General features: G+C 37.9%; 1 protein-coding gene across 6 annotated transcripts in view; it reads right to left on the reverse strand.

The window, feature by feature from the left end:
- The window catches only part of KLHL13 (kelch like family member 13), a 79,861-nt gene that overhangs the window by 35,888 nt on the left and 25,312 nt on the right, over positions 1-18,661 (reverse strand). Inside the window, exons 1-2 of one of the 6 annotated variants that reach the window (XM_021548452.3) lie at positions 1,271-1,745; positions 677-789 (exon numbers count right to left, since the gene is read on the reverse strand). The exons of 4 other annotated variants lie outside the window; for them this stretch is intronic. In XM_021548452.3, coding sequence (XP_021404127.1) covers positions 677-774 — 98 coding nt within the window. In that variant the 5' untranslated portion in view covers positions 775-789; positions 1,271-1,745. Of the gene's footprint in view, positions 1-676; positions 790-1,270; positions 1,749-18,661 lie in introns of those variants that run through there. One more of the 6 variants, XM_021548459.3, reaches the window with a different exon arrangement.

Consider the following 18,661-nt stretch of genomic DNA (forward strand, 5'->3'; position numbering starts at 1 on the left):
AACACAGAACTCACAGCAACAAAAGGTGAACAAAAGCTGCATCAGGATTTGGCAAGACAAAGGCACACTGTGAAGCTACTTTACACTGACAACCTGTATAACTATGTAAGTATTCAGATATGAATGATTCAAATTTATGTTACAAGCTTTTATTGTAACTTTTTTATAAAGACATTCAATTTGTATTAAGGCTAAGAGTTTAAAGAATAAAACAAGACCAAAGCAGGATGATTTCACCTCTACAAGAACTCACACGAACAAAAGTGCAATACAATACAGCAGGTGATTTCAAGCTCAATTTCCAAATGAAATAGTCAAGAGAAGGAAATGTTCACATATACACTATATAGAAAGCCTGCCAGCCTCAAAGCTGAACTTGTCATTTCAAGATCAGCTCTACAAATTAACACCACCACAAACTTTTCAAATGAACATACACAGTATCATTATGAACAGGGCTTAATCTGCACAATTTCTCTACGTTTCAACAAAAAGGGAAAGACTTGACACGACATCCATCATGAAACATCCAGGATAAAATCGAGAGGGGGGTCTACATAGCAAACAAGATAAAATTCTGACTGCCAATGTCATTTAATATGTATCAGGGTATTTTGCCACAGGGTAGTCTCACAAAAAGAATTCCCACCTTATTATCCTCATTTCTCTCACTTACATGTATGCTGGAGAAAGTGGCGATGACCTGGATGTTTTAAGCACAGGAACTGGGAATTTCCAGATAGCAGGAGAGCTCGTTTTCCATTTCAATGGCATGTTGTCACCACGGTACTACAATAACAGTAAACAGCGTTTCCATAACAGACTACCAACTAGGACTTCCATTCCACACACTACTGACACAGCAGTGGCTGCTGCTAAGAACAAGGAAATGATTCTGCCAATGCCCTTAAACCGATGCTTCCAATCTGTAAAACAGGGCTGTAAGGCATCTCCTTTTAAATCCTGCTGTCCCCTAAAGCAATATGATGATTCTATCCTTCTAACTCAACAATAGTGCCACCTCGTTAGGGAAGCACTGACTGCAGTGTATGTTAAGAAAAAAAAAGAAAAGACTGCACTCTGCACACCAGCATAATGCAGCTTTATTTAATAAAAGCAGCTAATTTTTAAAGGTACTGTTTCTGATGCTATTGTTCTACCTTAACAGGGACACTGCAGCACTGTACTATATTCTCTTCCTATTAACCTCATTTCTGACCAATGGAAGCAGAAAAAAAAATGGGTTTCATATGAAAATGAAACAACATACCTACTCAGAATACACTTGTCATCCTCTGAACATTCTTCTTTTGAGCTGCAACAATACAAATGGGATATAAATCTCAGCATAGCCTTAGGCCACGGCTAATAGAGATCAGTGACTAAATTCAGCAGCCTGTTTTCCTCCTGTGCAAGCTCTGACCAAACAATACAAGAATGCCATTATGGAAAAAGCCCATTGCAAAAATCAGTCCTTCTAATCCATAGCTAGGAAGACAAAATAAAGCAGAAATCGCTGCAGGTTTCTGCATGCTCTTCTAATAGCTTCTGGTTCAGGATGCTCTCATTTTCCTATTCTCATTTCCAAGGAGGAAGAGCAAAATCTCATGCATTTTACAACATGATATGGGAACACAAATATCACTCTGTCTTCTGCAGTATAGAAGCAGAGACTAGCAGGCTGCTAATAGCAGTCTTTGTAGGAACGCTATCAACAATCTAATTCTCAACGCCCCCCCAGCAGCTCCCAAATTGCCTCCAGAGCTGACGAAGCAGATGGTCATGCAGGTCCCCATCAGGGACCACTCTGCAGCTCAGGGCTCTGCTTGGTGACCTCCCGGGGCTGACGACAGCGGGGAGCAGGGAAGGCAAGCTATTAAAAAGGGAATGGGGAATTTAATAGCATCTTATGCAGAAGCAGAGCAGGATTCTAGGGAAAAGAAGGCAGAGATTTCGCTATACTGATTACCTTACAGGAAAAAAATATATCACCTCTAATGTATTGCCACAGCAGACCAAATCAACCAAAATTAAGATATTTCATCTACAGATTTCCGAATAGTCTCTGTACAGCATGACAATTTTTCTATTCATCAGGACAGCTTAATCCTCTCATTAAAAAGCCAACACCCCGTCACGCTGCTTAGCAATAAGAATTGAACCAGGAGCTATTTCTATAAATATCTATAAATTTATTCATTCTAGTAACATTTAACAACACTCTGATAGCGTTCTGTAACAGTGAAACATTTTAAGTTTCACGGTTACAAAATGTTTTTCACAATGTTAAATTCAATTTTGGGATGAAATCACTAGGGAGTAATTGCTGCTCCTGATCACCATTATTGAAAATGCATCAAAAAAAGTTTTGGGCAAGTTGTTACCAAAATCGAAGGCAAGGAATTAAAATAACACATGACAACCTCACTCAAACCCAGATGCACCCCTTGAACAAACAATTGAAGGTCTCTCTCCCACTTCTCTGAAGTTCTAAATTACAAATGAGCAGCATTAACCCAGGCAACAAATTTCACAGGAACTGCTGCTACTGGGATGTTGAACAGACACCACTGGTATAACAATAGTGTTTATTTGCTGTGACTATTAAGAAACACTAGCCCTGCAGAAATATCCATGCCGTTTTAGCACAGTCATACTTTCAGCAAAAGAATTCGAGTATTTACATGCCAACAGGCACGCTTGGCTACACTCTTGGTCAATACTGTGTCCAGTCTCTCACACACACACAACAGACTAATACTTCATGCCAGCTCTGCACTGAAGGTCTAGAAATAAAGTTGAAAGATGTTAGATAGCAGCCATTATAATCACAAAGTAAAAAAAAAAAAAAAAAAAATCATTCATTTGCATTCACATACTCAGCTTTGGTTTTACATTCACCATTATACAGATGGTGTCTTAAAATACAATAAGCGAACACTTATAAGTTACTCCCTTCCTCACACCTCAGTGCGACCAACTGGGAACTGCTTGTAAAGCCTCTGTCTCACTGTTCTGTCACCCCCAAGGAGATCTTCACATGCTTTATTTATTAAGAGCAGCCTGACTAATTAAAAAAAATAAAATGGGGGTAAAGACAATCAGTGGACCTCTTTTCCAGAAGTAACTCCTGAAATACTCTTTTGATCAGTAGAATAATATCCAACTCAAGCCACAAAGTCATTCCCAAGCACTGACTGACACTGAAGTCAATCCACACAGGCACAGAAATCAAGAGTTACTTCTCACTTTGCACCCCAACACGATCATTCACCCTAGAGAGCAACATGAGTCCTCAAATACCTGCTCTCCTTTGTGTGCTCCTAGTTCATCTTGTCTTTCCACTTACTCTAAACAACATAATAAAATCTTAACAGAAAAAACAGTAAACATTTTTTAAAAGTACAGGAATTCCAAGCACTGCCAACCAAATCTCCTCCCAAAGTCCAGCACAAACTACTCCACCAAACAGCCCATGTCGAAAATTCACAATTGAAGAAAGTAGCAGTGCCAGGTACTCTAAAAATAGGGAAATGCTTGTCACTTGCTAAAGAACAACCATGTGAGAAATGAATCACCTATCCACACATAAGGAGAAAAAACAAATCAAATCCCATTTTCTTCCTGACAGTCATAGATTGGTAGCATATTCACAAGGAAAGTACTATTATTATGTGTTTTATCCTTTACATTAATTATTCCTAAGACAACAGAACATCTCAGTATATAATTCAGATATTTTAATTGAGACTTCAAAATTACATTTGAGTTGCACATTTAAAAATACAGGAAAAGTAATCTGATCTCCTGGAGTGTACTGCACCCACTGAATATACATTTTCTCTTCTCATATTACATAGCTTTTCCACTCATCCTCAAATGAAGGATTTTGAGGGCCAAGACCAGCATTACAGCTCTGTGCAGAATACTCCATGCTAAGAAAATACTTTCCCAGTCAAGTGCTCTGAAACATACCAACTTGGCACACAAACTGGAGAGGTGCTTTAAGTTTAAAACTCTAAGTGCTGAAAATCCCATGATAACTGCACAGATTAAACATAATTTTGGGACTATTTGAGGGGCTTTTCTGTAGTTTTCTCACAAGCAAGTTGACATTCAAAATTAAAAGCATCTATATTTATAACTTGCTTGAAGTTATATTCTACTTATTATCCAAGTCTGCCACACATCCTTAATTCTGTGTACAAAAGATGAGAAAGTGTTTGGGTTTTAAGCAACTATTTCCATGTTTGTGTTTCCAAAGCTGCACTGAGCACAGATGAAGTAATTGACATAGTATCAGGAACTTCTGCACAAAACTCAGCCATAAAGGAAAGGAACATGTGGCATAAGGAGAAAAAAAGTAAATAATGCCACCAAAGGCAAGATCCCAAGGTGACATTTTTACAGACCTGAAACGTTAAGCAAGGCCAGAAGCTACTGACTGGGGCTGAACAGCAGTGCAGCTCTGATCCCACAGAGAGAAGACTGAAAAGTGCTTGTGATAAGAGAGGAAAGTATTTCCTAACCCTCTCCCTCCATCCCTGTACCTACATCCTGGTTCACTATTAACAAGCAAAATTTGGCCCCAAACGAGCAGGCACACAGCATCACACTCAGCAAGCACATGACCAAATCACACACAAAGCTCCCTTGCCAGGGCACTGATCACACCATCTTTTCTTCTGAAAGCTCTCCCTGATCTTCAGAGCAGGAACACAGCTAAAACCACGTCCCTTGTGACTCTCTTCCTTTTCTGGGGATCTCCTCTTCCTTCCTCTGTGCAACTCCAATGCAAAGCTGCCACCACGTTGTGTCACACATAGCAACTGTCAACACATTGTCCTCTTACAGCCCACTGTGTTCACAGTTCTGAGGCATCTGTACATCCAACAAAACTTTTAAACCATCTATGCATTTCCCATAAGACTTCCAAAAGAAGTTGTTCAAAAAGAAGAAAAAGGCACAGGCAGAAAGCTGTTTCAGAGCACAGGCAATATAAAACTGTTCTAGTCTGGAAGTATTTATTCTTAGCCTTCGAATGCCACCTGAATTTTTGTAGGAAAACCAAGCAGAATAAAAGTCAGCTTTTAGAGATGTTGCTGGGTTTTCATCAGTTTGCACAGATAATGAGTTTAACCTTTTTTCCTCAGTTCTTAAACTGTTAAAACTGAAAAAAAATACTTGCTCAGTCAAGTGATTTGCTGTGGTTAAAAACCTGCTGTTCCACTTTAACAGGCTACTTACTTCTCTCCTTTTATTCATGTCTTAGGTGTCAGAGGAACCAAAAGCACTAAGTGAAAATTAGGGTTATGCTACATCACAACTTTCTCAGGTCTTCCAAACCCTTTCTAGCATGACCCAAAAAGTCTTCTCACTTCCAGAACCTCAGGCTTCTTAAGCTTTCCAGAAAGAAAAGCAGTCAAAGCTACAGTGACAGTATGATGTATATCTCCCATTTTCATCGAGAAACATAGACAACAGAAAGGTCTTAATATTTGTGTCACAAGCTATTTCCTAGTGATAGTGTTTAAGTAAGAGAAGATGCCAGACTCGACAAGAAAAATACCTTGAAATTATAGTGGTTAGACCAGTAAACATATTTAAACTACTGAGGTTCTTTTCCCCTACACCTATGTTCTAAAAATTCATAGATAAAAAAGCATGTTTCCATTTTAAAATGTGCATTTGTTGTATGATAAAATACCTGGTTTATGATATTAGCAGTAGCAGAGCTCACTCCAAACTGAAGGCAGAAAATCAGTTTCACATAGGGAGGAATTACTCTCATCTTTTCTTTAACCACCAGCCTGCTGAGCTGATGCATTCTACACCACACAAGAGCATATTGATACAGAAAAAATAAAGCAGAACCCCCAAAATCCAGCAAAATATCCCTAAAGACATGGAGTTCAAATGAAGTAATCATTTCAATACCCAAATCATTTCAGCCATTTAAATATGGCTGCAAAGGCATAAGTCTAGAAACTGAAGAAAAACTGTGATAATTTAATTGGCTTTCTTACTCAGCTCTTTCCACTTCACATGGGTGCTTCTCATGCCTCTACCTCTGGCTTTTCAGTCTATTAAACTGCAGCTGTTCCAATTACTGGAAGAGAATAATTAAAAGATGGTGTTGACAGTACTGCCCTATATATGAGTCAGTTCATTAATACAATTTCTTTGACCATACATCGTCAAAATATTCATACCAAAATTCATATGAAGGGAAAACAAATCTTTGCCTAAGGAGGAATCCAAAGGAAAACACTGAAGTCACATCTGCAGTCCTCTCACAGCAACACTGGAACATTCCCCAAATACTGAAGTACAGAAAAAGATTGGCAATATGCACCTGGCAATGCTTTTAGTGAAAATGCAACTTTTCTAGAAACATTAAAACAAGAAAAGAAACAGTCTTTGAATTAATTTTTTTTTATTTCATTAAGAAAATAGCTTTAAAATTGCTAAAGACAGTTTTGAAAATTACACCTGTACTTTGACTTGCTACCTGCTATGCTGTCTAAATTTTTTTTTTTATAACTGGGGATAAAAAGGCCCTCAGACATCAGATATAAGTTGCAGCAGCTTTTAGAAACCATTGTACTGTAGACATTAAGGTGCATGTGATGGATAATAAATGGATCCATCCATAATCTCATCTCATAAATGGATCAGAGACGCTTACAAAGTAGTTACTATCAAATAAATTTAATTCCTTTAAACAGGGGTGACTGCTCATGGAACAAGGAACAATCATAAAGCATAAAGAAGTGAGATAAACTGGGTTTGCAGCCAACCCCTCCTGCTGTCAAAATGCTGTAAGCAGTGCAGGTTCAAGCCACTACAGCAGTATGTGGGGCCCTTTCTCAAATATGAAAAAAAAATCCCCAAATCTTTAAATAGTAAGTTAAGCAGTCAGGGCATGTCCTGTGTGTTTAACAAGAAGTGCTACAGTTTTCTATCCACTCACTCAGCATTTTTTCCTGTATAAATGAGGAAATTGCTGCCGTAACATTTTAGGATGCATCAATTCAGTGAAAAACATTATACATAAATATACATATGCATACTATATATGTGGGATTCTGTATATAGCATATGTGTGCATATATATATACACACATACATACACACAGAGTATATATATATATAGAGATAAATATACATTATTTCTATATATATTTGACAAATACACATTATCCTGCATCTGACACAGCCACTTCCCCTTCCCTTCCACACCTCAGATAGGAGAATTCAAATTCTCATGTGATTTTCAGATTACCAAAGTTCTTCCACAAACCAAATATGATGACAAGGAATCATGCTGAGAAATTAGTTTTTCCATTTCACACATTCTTCAAATGTCCATAACCCTGGTCTTTGCAACATTCATAAATGAAAAAAAAAAAAAAATCTTATAGTCTAACTTTGAAACTTCTGAAATTACTCAGCAAAGCAAAGATTAAAAAAAAAAAAAATTATGTATTTCCTATACATAAACATTCAAAAAAATTCACGCCATTTCCCATTTCCAATCAACTATTTTTAAAACTATTTAAGTAAAATTTTGCTCAAATCTTAAGTCAGGTTCCCAAAAACTTGCAGGAAAAGAGAGACAAGAAATACACAAATTCAGTCCCTGCAGTATTCACACTTTAAATATTTGGAAGCATTCATGTATTAAAATATTAAAGCCTGTCTCAGGTATATTTGGCAACTACACAAAGTTTCAGACATATTTCAAATATTCTGAAGTGTGTGTTTCTTACCATGAAAGTGGGTTTTATTTTATGCCACTTATGGATGTGCTGCATTTTATTGTGTGTATTCTCGAAGAGAGATTTTTCTAAAATGGAGGCAAGACTTGTCAAGATACACTGTTTAATTAATTTCAAGACACAGATTATAATATTTTTAAAAATCAGCTTTCCTTGGGTAAATTACAGTTATGTAAAATTCATTAGGTAAAAAAATGTCTTGAAACACTTAGCAGGAGGTAAAACCAAAGTGAGATAACGAAGGTTTCCAATTTTTGATCTAAGTCCATGTACTCTACTGACAGCACACCACCAAGGAGAATGCTTTTGAATTAGCACCAATTTATTCAGAGAACTTGGCTCATCTTCCCCAGGTGATTATATCTAATAAATCAACACAGAAAACTGAATGCACAGTAACAGAAGCCAGACTGACCCTGCTGAAGGTAATTGTCTGAAGTAACAGTATTTTTATTAAGTCAAACCGTGAACTACAAAGAATTTATTTCTAAACAACTTCTCCACAGCTGTTATAGTCTGCTGGCTGCTCAATTTATTTTAGTAAAGTATGCCTAAACGCATTTACACATCAGACTCAACTGCTGCAAATATATTAAACAATTTAGTAAAGGAACAGAAGCCAGGACTGAGCACCAGCCATGAACAACGTCAGTATTTCCTGCACCACAGACAGCAAACTGCAAATGACAGGAGTCATGTGCTGGGTAACATTTTTTGGAAATATTCTTAACTTTGTAGACTTTTTCTTTCATTCTTGCATTATTTATATGAAATCTGTTAGTCCTCTTACTTTCTCTAAATCCTACCATCTTTATCCATTGGAGTGTGTTTTTGTGGTCCTGCACACCTACAGAAAGTGTCCCTGATGAAAAGAGAAGAGCAGGCGTGGGGAGGCAAGAACAAAGCCTTGATCACTGCTCTTGTGTGCTTCTGTAATGACTCAGTTTCATTAAAAGCCAAAAATTCCAACTTTTCCTGAACACAGGAATTCCTACTGCATTGTCACCTCTGATGTCTCCAATCCACAAAATCTCCACTGTGGACACTCCTGACACCTCTATCCAAAGGCCAGAGTCCCTCAGGAAGGCTGACAGAGAATGAGATGGAAAAGGTTTCAAGAAAGATGCTGATGCTTCAGGTTGACAGAAATCATTGTGTGCAACCTGGGAGCCAGAAAAACTGCAGGCATGCATCTTCCAGGCTGCCATGGCCACTGCTCTGCAGCTGCCTGGATTCCTTCAAGGAGTCACAAAAGGGACACCCAGGTGCAATCAATTTAATTTCCTGCCTTCAGATACTCTGAAGCGTATTAGATACCAATTTTTACGAAATAGCAATTTGATCTTAAATTTCAGCTTGTCTCCACACAGGGACATGTCAAAGTCTTAGGCAGCAAAAAGTTCCATTTCAAACTTGTCACTAATGTTAATTGTTTATCACTAGTGCTAATTTCTCACAATCAGTGAGAGGATAAAGTATAATTTCTCTGCACTAGAAAAGGAGTCTCAGGACCACAGATAATTTCTAATAAATGCCATGAGAACAGGTGAAATTAGTACCAAAACCAGAACAGCTAACAGGCAGTGTGGGAAAAGAGAGTCTTGTACTAAATTTTCATTGTACAATCAATGAGTGTACTCATGACACAGAATTAGTCTCATCCCAGGGATCATCAACATTTTAAAAACACTTGCAACTTTCAAAATGCATACCTTGCTTACATTTAGATTTTTCCAGGAGACAAAAAAAAATGATTGCAAAAAACATTCTTCATATGAACTCAGTCCATTTCTCTGAAATACAACAATATGTTCTAGTTCTAAATCACTAAATGTTGAAACTTTTGTGTAATAATTAAATTATAAACTGAATATTACAAACTGCTTTCATCTTTAGCAGATATGAGAAATAAATTTAAGGAAAATTCCATGTTTCCTAGGCAAAGTTTTGAAATATGCCTGTTAGTTATTTCAAATATGTTATGGTAGGCAAATATATAAGTTATTAATTCATTTCCAAAATCAGGTTTAAAGTTTTAAAATATTCACTTAGCAGTCTGGAAGAACTCTGCAATTGCAATACCCCTATTTAGTGACAATCTGGATAATTTAGGATCAAATGAGGACATACTGCTTTGCATAAATTAATTGTACAGAGCAAGAAAAGTACAAGCTGATTTTAGAAAGGCCCATGGAAGAATGGCAATCTTACTTGCATTTTTAAAAACCGTGAACTATTTAAATCAAATACTTTAAAGTCTTATGACTATAAACATATATTATTTATGAAGTTTCATAAAACTTCAGACATGTGACTCCTATTCAAAAGTGCAGTTCAATGCTTTCACCAATGTCCATGTCACAGCTTCTATAGGTCATTTTACCAGCACTCCACACACTCCTGACAGTTTCCTACATCTTTATTGAGACATGTGGCCACATCCCTTCACCTGGCAAAGCCCCCTTCAGAAATAGGGAACTGAAAATAAATCCATGAAGCTGAGAGGAGGAGAAGACTGCAGAGAGGTGGGTGGGAGGCTCAGCCCAGTGAGAGCCACTACCAGCACAGCTGCACCACTTCATTCCACCCACATCATCTGGTCAGGAAAGAAAGGGTCTAAATTCTGCAAATAACTCTAGGCTCCTATACAAAACATCCCTCTCATCTGTGCTGCTCTAGTGAATCACAGCAGGCTCAGGAGATATCACACTAGAGAAAAAAAAAAAAAAAAAGAATCAATGGATGTGCGTGGTGTAGAGGTCCTTGGGGTGAAATAGCATTGCACAGCTGTGATGCACGAAGACACTGTGCAAGAGTCAGCTAAACCAAGAAATATCTATATTTCAGCACCTTCTGCAGCTGCAGTACTGTACTTTTCTACAGCTGAAGATATGTTTTTGGAGCACACAGAGAGAACATCAAGCAACTTCGAGCTGGGACAAGCCCTTCACTGAAATAGTTTTAAGTAAAGCAGTTGCAGTTCGGGGCTTTGTCTGCCAGAGGGAGCTGAAGGAAAGCGAAAAAAATCTCATGCATCTCATTCCTTCTGAAGTTTCAGGTTTGTCCTACACATTACAATTAAGTATTCTAACAAAAAGGGGGTTGAATGTAAAATCCACCCCATCTGTGTCTGGCACAGGGCACCCCTGCACTGACACCCCACTACCCAAACCTTGTCCATCATGCCCAGTGCCCTCGCTCTAGGAGGCAGTTGTCTACAACTCTGAATGGAAACAATACCTCCATTTAAAATTTAACTACTTTTTGATCAACACCATAGTGGAGATGACTGCTCCAGAGACAGACCAATAAGGAAAGCATCAAATAAGAGGGTATCTAATATCTTCTTTCACCAGCTTGCCAATAAGTGCAGGGCAACACTGCACAAAGACTAAGCTTCCAGTTAGAACACGACACATATCTGAAAATAGATTGTCATTAAAAGGCTCACTGGTCTTTTTTGCACACTCTTTTCACAAACTGCTTCTAACACCTAATGCTGGTACACCTAAAAACCTGCCTGTGGTTAGAGGTGATACCACACAAAACTATCATTTATATGTTACCATGCTAATAACTTATTTTTTTGTAGCACTTGCTAAGGAGTTTAAAAGAAAGAGAAATTGGTCTCATTTTGCAAATTGATAAAGGAAGCTATTTAAACAACGTATTCATGGGAAACTGGGATTCTGTAAAACAGCTCAGGAAAGAATTTCACTGCACACATACTGTATGACCCCTTTCTTTCCCCCTGCATTTTCAGGTAAACTACTTCCACTTCCAAAAACTGTACCTATAAAAACCTGCACACAACGGTTTTGCAGTTTGTTTTTTGTTTAAAGGTAGACGGGTATACCTTTAAATAACTCTTTTAAATGCCAAGGTCTAAGCTGATCCAGCTACCCTCAGATCAAAATTTCACCAACAGCTTTAAAATCGGTGCAGTAGCTTTGTGTGCATTTCTTGCAATCAGAACCCTTTTAGGAAAACCAGTTGTGCCACCTTCTGGTGTCTAAAAGAACTACAGAACAAGACAAATATTTTAATATATTCTCATTTTAAATGAAAAAAACAATACAGACAGAAAACTCACTTTATCTATGAAACTAATGAAAAATACTACTTTTTTAAAGCTTTGGTTGATCTGTGCAACATCATAGCTAGGACTAGCTAGGCTGGAGTAGTTTGCACCCAGCCTTGAAGTTCCTAAGGCCGTACTACCCAGGAGATGGATTTGATGGTCCTTAGGGGTCACTTCCAGCTGCGGATATTCTATGACACCTACTGACAAACACAGCACCCTTCCCACACATTATCTGGTCTGAGACATGAGCTATTCTGCTCTTTGCCCCATCTTACCAGCTGGAGCAAAGAACAGGGAAAGCAGAGAGTGAAAAGAATTAGAAAACTTGTGGAATGACTTCTGTACAAGAATCATCTTTCAGATTTGACTTAACAGCATGGAAAGCAGAGAGGAAAGAAGAAATACTTTCAGAGTATATAATGTCACAAAAAGCATGGTAAATGTGGGGTATTTATTCATCATCTCTCCAACACAATAAAAAGAAAGTTTTACATGAAACTAGCAGATGTTTGGTGGGAAAAAAAACGAAACAGAGGAAATGTCTTCAAGTAACATGCTGCAGCTATCCCACCAATAACTGTTTTTTAATAACACAGATTCACTGAAGCAAAGTGAGAAAAACAATTTAAAACAGATGTGGTTGTACCCAGTGCCCCATAGGTGACTCCAGCACTCACATACAATCAAACGTCTCCATCTTACCTCCCACTACCAAAGCATCCTTAACATTATAGTGGGACACATGCACAGTTAGGTAGAAACAACTATAAACCCCCTTCCTCCCTTATTACACCTGGATCCATGCAATTAACTCTGTACTGATAAAAACACAAGGGAAGATGAATTTAAGTTATTACTTCAATAAATTTTTTATAATTTCCAATCTATGCCTTCAATATAAAACTGTTTCTACATGTCAAACTCCTACCAACAGTTTCTGAAGCAGAAAAAGCTTCAGTGAAGGAAGAATGAAGGCATATAATTAGGTATGAAATAATATTGACAAATCACGTGAATAACTGACTCCAACTACTACCTCACAACCCCTCCCAAGACAAACATTTAGTGTTCTCCAATCTTAGATAATATCTGACACAGAAAGTAGGTATTTCTGACTATAATTTTGCACTGTAACTTTGAACTACAAAATTAACTATATGAATTTAACAAATAATTTGGAAGTTTGGTGTAGGAATCCAACCCAAGACCATGCTCAGTCACTAATGTACAAACAGCAGAAATAAGGTAAAACAGTTGAATCAAAAGGACATCTATTTGCATGCTGACTTGCTCATCACACCTTCCACAAACCTCTGCATATTATTTCAGCCATATTTACTCAGCTCTCTGCAGTATGTGTTCCATGGTATAATCATTTTCTGGATCTCTAAACAAAGCAAAACTTAAATTAATCAAAGCTTTGCTTTGATGTGTTCCTCCAAGTGCAGTACATTTTACTCATTCTGAAGTTCAGTAGTTTCATTTTCTGGAGATGCTGAAATTACAATTTTGCCCACACAAGACAGAATGATAATATTCAGAAGGGTATACAACTCCACAAGAAATACAAAACATGATTCTCATCATAAGCAACACCATAAATCATGCTGCAAATAATATCTTATTTGCCTTAAAAGTGTTACAAGAACCTCTGAAACAAGTAATGTAACAGCAAAGTTGCCCAATAATTCTTCAGGAGAATCATGAAACTCAGACCAGGCAGAATGTGACTGCAACCTGAACAAAGTCTTGCTGCATATTGCACAAAGTGCTGCCAGGAAATTGCAATGCCATAATCCCACATAACTAACTGCTACAATATTTATTTTAAAAGTCATGCACTAACATCAGTCATGCCTGAGCTGCTCCTGCCTCCCCATGTATCTACAGACATTTAGAACTGGAACTGAGTAAATTCCTGCAATATATGAAAGCATTTCTTCACTTGCTTGGAACACTGATTCTAAATTTCAAACCTTATACTGAAAACAGTATTGGTGTCTAGAGACTCAAAGGCAATCTCAAAGGAACTCAGTACTTTCATGACAGTAAAATCCCTGAGAGCAGAAGCTTTGGAGGCCTTTGAACAGCATATACTGAAAACATGAAAAGAAGGCAAGATTAATTCTGGGGACATGTGGGAAATCTCTGTTGAGACAAACATACATTACTCCAAAAGCACAGGATACAGTGGTCAGATTAGGAAGGGAGGAAGGCAGGAAGGCAGGGCAGTAAACCAGATATTTATTCAGCAGGGTCAGTACTGAACTCAAAGCAAAATGCAGTTCGTAGCTTAAGATAAGATGAACATTTGCCACAAGAGTTTCTACAAACATGAAATAAAAACTGTTCAGTGAATAATAAACCTCTGCAGGGAAACCAAGAGTTACAGCAACTATGAACCCAGGAGTTTTACATAAACACTGTTACAGAAGACTGTTATTTCTTTAGTACTTCTCATCAAATTTCTGTGAACTTATGTTCTGGCTCATATCCCGAATCAAGCAACAACATGCACAAACATAGCTTCTTCTGTTTGAGTCTTTCACTAAAGCAGAAATATAAGCAAACTACCTACAGCTTGTGGTCCAAAAAGCAGCTGCTGGGGAGAAATTTCTGAAACATGACAAAGATTTGCTGGATCTATAAATAAATGTCCATTCAGCGACATTTTTTTGCTGTGGGAGAGGGGGTGTGCAGATGGCACTAATCAAAGACTGACTTATTTAAAGGAAAAGCTTATTTGAAGACTACCAACTATTTTAAATAATTACATTCAATAAATAGTTAAGTAGTTTTTCAGAATTTTCAGCCATTGTATCAGGCATCTGGGTGTTAATAACTAAATACAGGATTTGTAGATAAGCAGCCTATTTATAATTTTCTTTTATCAATACCCTAGAACAACGCAAAAGGCGCAGCGTGACTAAGCTTTTACTCCAGGGCTCTAATCTGATGAAAGCCTACAGAATCCAAAGGGCAGAAGTAAAATTAACTAAAATTATTAAGCCTTAGCTTTCTGGCGTTGAATCTACAAATTCTTTTTCATAGCAAATTCCAACAATGTGATTCAGTTCATTTACCCTGCTCCCAAGTTCTGCATCAGTCCTCTAACCAGTTAACTGGCTGGAGAACAAGGCCATTCCTGTTCTCCAGCAGTGCTGCTCATTACTCCTGAAGCATGTACAGCAGAGGGATGGCTGCTCCCACTGCACAACAAGCCAGCAGCATCACATAATTACTCCTCATCAGCCCAAGCCTCTGCCACACCCCACTGCAGAGCAGCAATGAAAAGGATTTCCGGCTGCAATGACAGACCAGCGATGTCCTGGCCACGGCCCTGAGCAAAGCCCAGCACAACCATGTACTTTGCTGTATGGGCCAAGCTCTAATTACCAGAAAACAGAACTGAACAGTCACATTGGCACTCTAATTACCAGGAGACAGAACAAGAGAGGAGAAAACCTGGCTATGAGAGCAAAGAGGAATCCAGACAAAGGCAAAGATGCTGCTCCAGCTGGGAGAGAGCAGCTTTGCAAAGCCTGCAAACTCCTCTGCTGCAGCTCTTATGTTCCACATTGCTCTGACTCACTCAAGTCACATCAATTTAAGCAACAGCAAACACGGCTTTGCTCCTTGTCCAGCTGGGCTTCTGAGGGACTTGCTGACTTGTTGATACATGACCTCTGTGCTCTTTGGGACAACAGAAGTAAAATGAGATTTAACACATTCTCCTTAAGCTTCCTCCTGGATCCCTGGTTGAGCCACCTCCCCAGCTGTCACCTTAGATTCAACCACCCTGTAACAGGTGAGCTGGAGCAGAAGAATGAAAGTAGAATTCAGGAATTTGGAGCAGGCTGGTTGCATGCTGAAAATGTTTGGAATCCAACATGATGGAGCTGGATGTGAAAACATAGCTTGGGAAAATGGAAGGAGATTAGCAAGATGCTCAAGTTTCAGCAGTGCCACAGGAAGGTCAGGCATAAATATACACACAATATTGTGACAAGGCACAACAGCAGTAGTTATAGCTGAAGGTTTTCCATGACAGACGTGGACATTTAAACAGTGCGCTGTTATGTTCCATTGTTAAATTTGCTGTTATCCACAGGAATCATACTGATGTCTGGATTTCAGTGTTTTTATTTACGGGAGTGGAAGTCACCAGACTGTACTGTTTGAAAAACTGTGCTGTTTCCCTGAACAGCTTTCTCTGGTCCTGCAGGATACTTGTATAATACCTCTGAAGATCACATGAAAACTTAATAGTTGCTTCAACTTTCATTCTCCAGGACAGGACATTTATGCAAATATAACCCAACACTTCTCATTATTACAAGATGTCCTTAACAACATTAGTAAGCTTAAAGTGCAGCTCATTAAAACAGATCAGTTACAGATGCAAAACTGATCTTCCCATACAATGAACTCAAACAAGACTCTTTTTCCAGCACAGCCTCCACCACTGTGTGATTATTTTCCAAGATACGACTGATTTTGCATCCAAGCGAACTGCAACCTGAATCAGAGACATCCCAGATGTCCAATGACAGTGGAATAATGGGAAATGTATTACCAAGCTGTCAACAGGAACATACACAGGCAGAAAATCTCTAGCATAGAAAAAGAGAGGAATGTACATGAAGGAGGCTTTTAATTAGTTGGGTTTTATAGTGCAAGAAGGGTTTTGTGTTCAGGTGTGGGAAGTTTTTCTGTTCAAATAAGGCAAAAATACAGACATCCTTCAGTTGTTTTGGGGTGGGGTGTGGTTTCTTTCATTTGTTTTAAATGTAGAAAGCACCAAACTATTTGGTAACCATGAAGAAAGGGACACTTCTCTTTTCAAAATTAGGTCACTTCTTCCATTAACAGCAAAATTAAATAAAACAGATCAGACATACTCAAAGAAAAGTTGTCTTTATTTTTTCCCCTTCCCTTTATGAATAGCAGATAATTTAATTCTTCCATTTCGACTAAATGGAGGGACATTGATTAGAGCTAAACTTTAGCACCAAAATAATTTTCTGGGAGCAAGCAATTTAGACAGCATCGTTGCTTTTTAAGATTACAACTTTTATTTCAAAAATGTTCATTTAGATGATCAGCTGCTAGCTAAGGCAGATTAAACTGCATATTAATGATTCATTTTTGAAACAACAGGGTAATTTTTGAACATTTTGTACATTATCAATTTAAGAACTATGCCAGTCTGTACCCAGAAGTGATACACACAGTTTAAATATAAGGTCACAATCAATACATTTCATGCAGACAAACAAATACCCTCTCTCAAAGGGACAATGCTGTATACACTGTCCAAATAGATTATTTTAGATTTAGAACTTTAAAGTACCTTATCATAAGTATAAAGTTGCTTTGGTTAAAGCCATTCTTTTTAACTTGATGCATTCAAATAAACAGCAAACAGAGCAGGGAAACAATTACTCATAACCTTACAACCACCACTCATCAGGAGAACAACTATAACCAGCAGACACCCACCCAAGTGACAGAAGACAGAGAGAGGAAAGAAAAGGGAAAGTGACAATGAGCAGGAGATTACACTACACTGCTAACAGGTGTCAGCAGATGGAGAACTTTCCAAAGCCAGCTTTCCAGAAAAAACCTACTTACAGTATGTTGAACATCCTACAAGGCAGCCAGACCTTCCAAGCAACCAGGGCAGTTTGCAAGTTCACCCATCCCAGTAAAAGCAGCAGCTGACCTCCTTCGAATGAAATATGAACTATTTTAGATCCACACCTCTCTGCCTCCCACATAAAGTTCAAGTTGCAAACAGTTCATGTGCAAAAGGCACTGGCTCACAAACCATACACTAAAGCTGCATTTGGACAGATAACAGGACCCACAGCCATGTCTAGAGGAAACTAAACTGCATTTAACCCAGAAACATACCCAAACCAAAACCCAGCTTTTAAATATGAAAGAATGTTTCTGCTTTGAACCACTGTTCCTTCTTCATGAAAAAAAATAAAATTAACAGGAGTACACCCGTGTCATGTTTCAATATATTCACTAAGCCTGGATGTTAATTTCTAGTCATAGAAGAGGAACTTCTGCTTTTTTATCAAATATTCTATCACAAATAAAACATTACTTCTACCTAGCCCATCTTGAAAAAAAATTACAGATACTTTCTTTTAATGCAAGTCAACACTAAAGCTGTAAGTATTCACTCCACTAATCTTTAGGTCATTTTAGTGGTTGGTTGAAAATAAAGATTATTTGGAGATCTAAAGGCATTTACTGGAGAAAAACTTTTTACTGAAGTAGTTAATTCTTCCACTGAGGTTAAGAAACCTTTACCCCTTAACAAGCATAAACACTGTTACACAAACCATACTGAGACCAGATGTAATAAGTGTCCAATAAATAAGGTAAAAAGTTTGTCATCTCCTTAAAAAAAAATACACTGAATTTTTTTCTAGTTCTTTATCTTCTAATTTTAATTCTTACATTAATATATTAAAAAGACTTCACATGGCAATGCCAACATTCAAATTTTGAATGGCAATTGACTTCTAAAGTATTCAAGTCCACATGCCTGGGAACAAAGGACAAAACCATGAACCTAGTGAGGACTGAAAGTACTTGTAACAACACTGCTATGAGCACAGATATGTTCATCTACTAAATAAAATTAAGTACAAAAGAATAACTGGAAGGAAATAGGACTGAGTAGGTACTGGTTGGGATTACTAGGGACTGGAAGCTTTCAGAGATGGAGAGAACACATAGATAAGAACTCTGCTTTAAGTAAAGTTTTTATAACTTT

The sequence above is a fragment of the Lonchura striata genome, chromosome 14 (genome assembly GCF_046129695.1).
Source record: "Lonchura striata isolate bLonStr1 chromosome 14, bLonStr1.mat, whole genome shotgun sequence".
NCBI classification, from domain to species: Eukaryota; Metazoa; Chordata; class Aves; order Passeriformes; family Estrildidae; genus Lonchura; species Lonchura striata.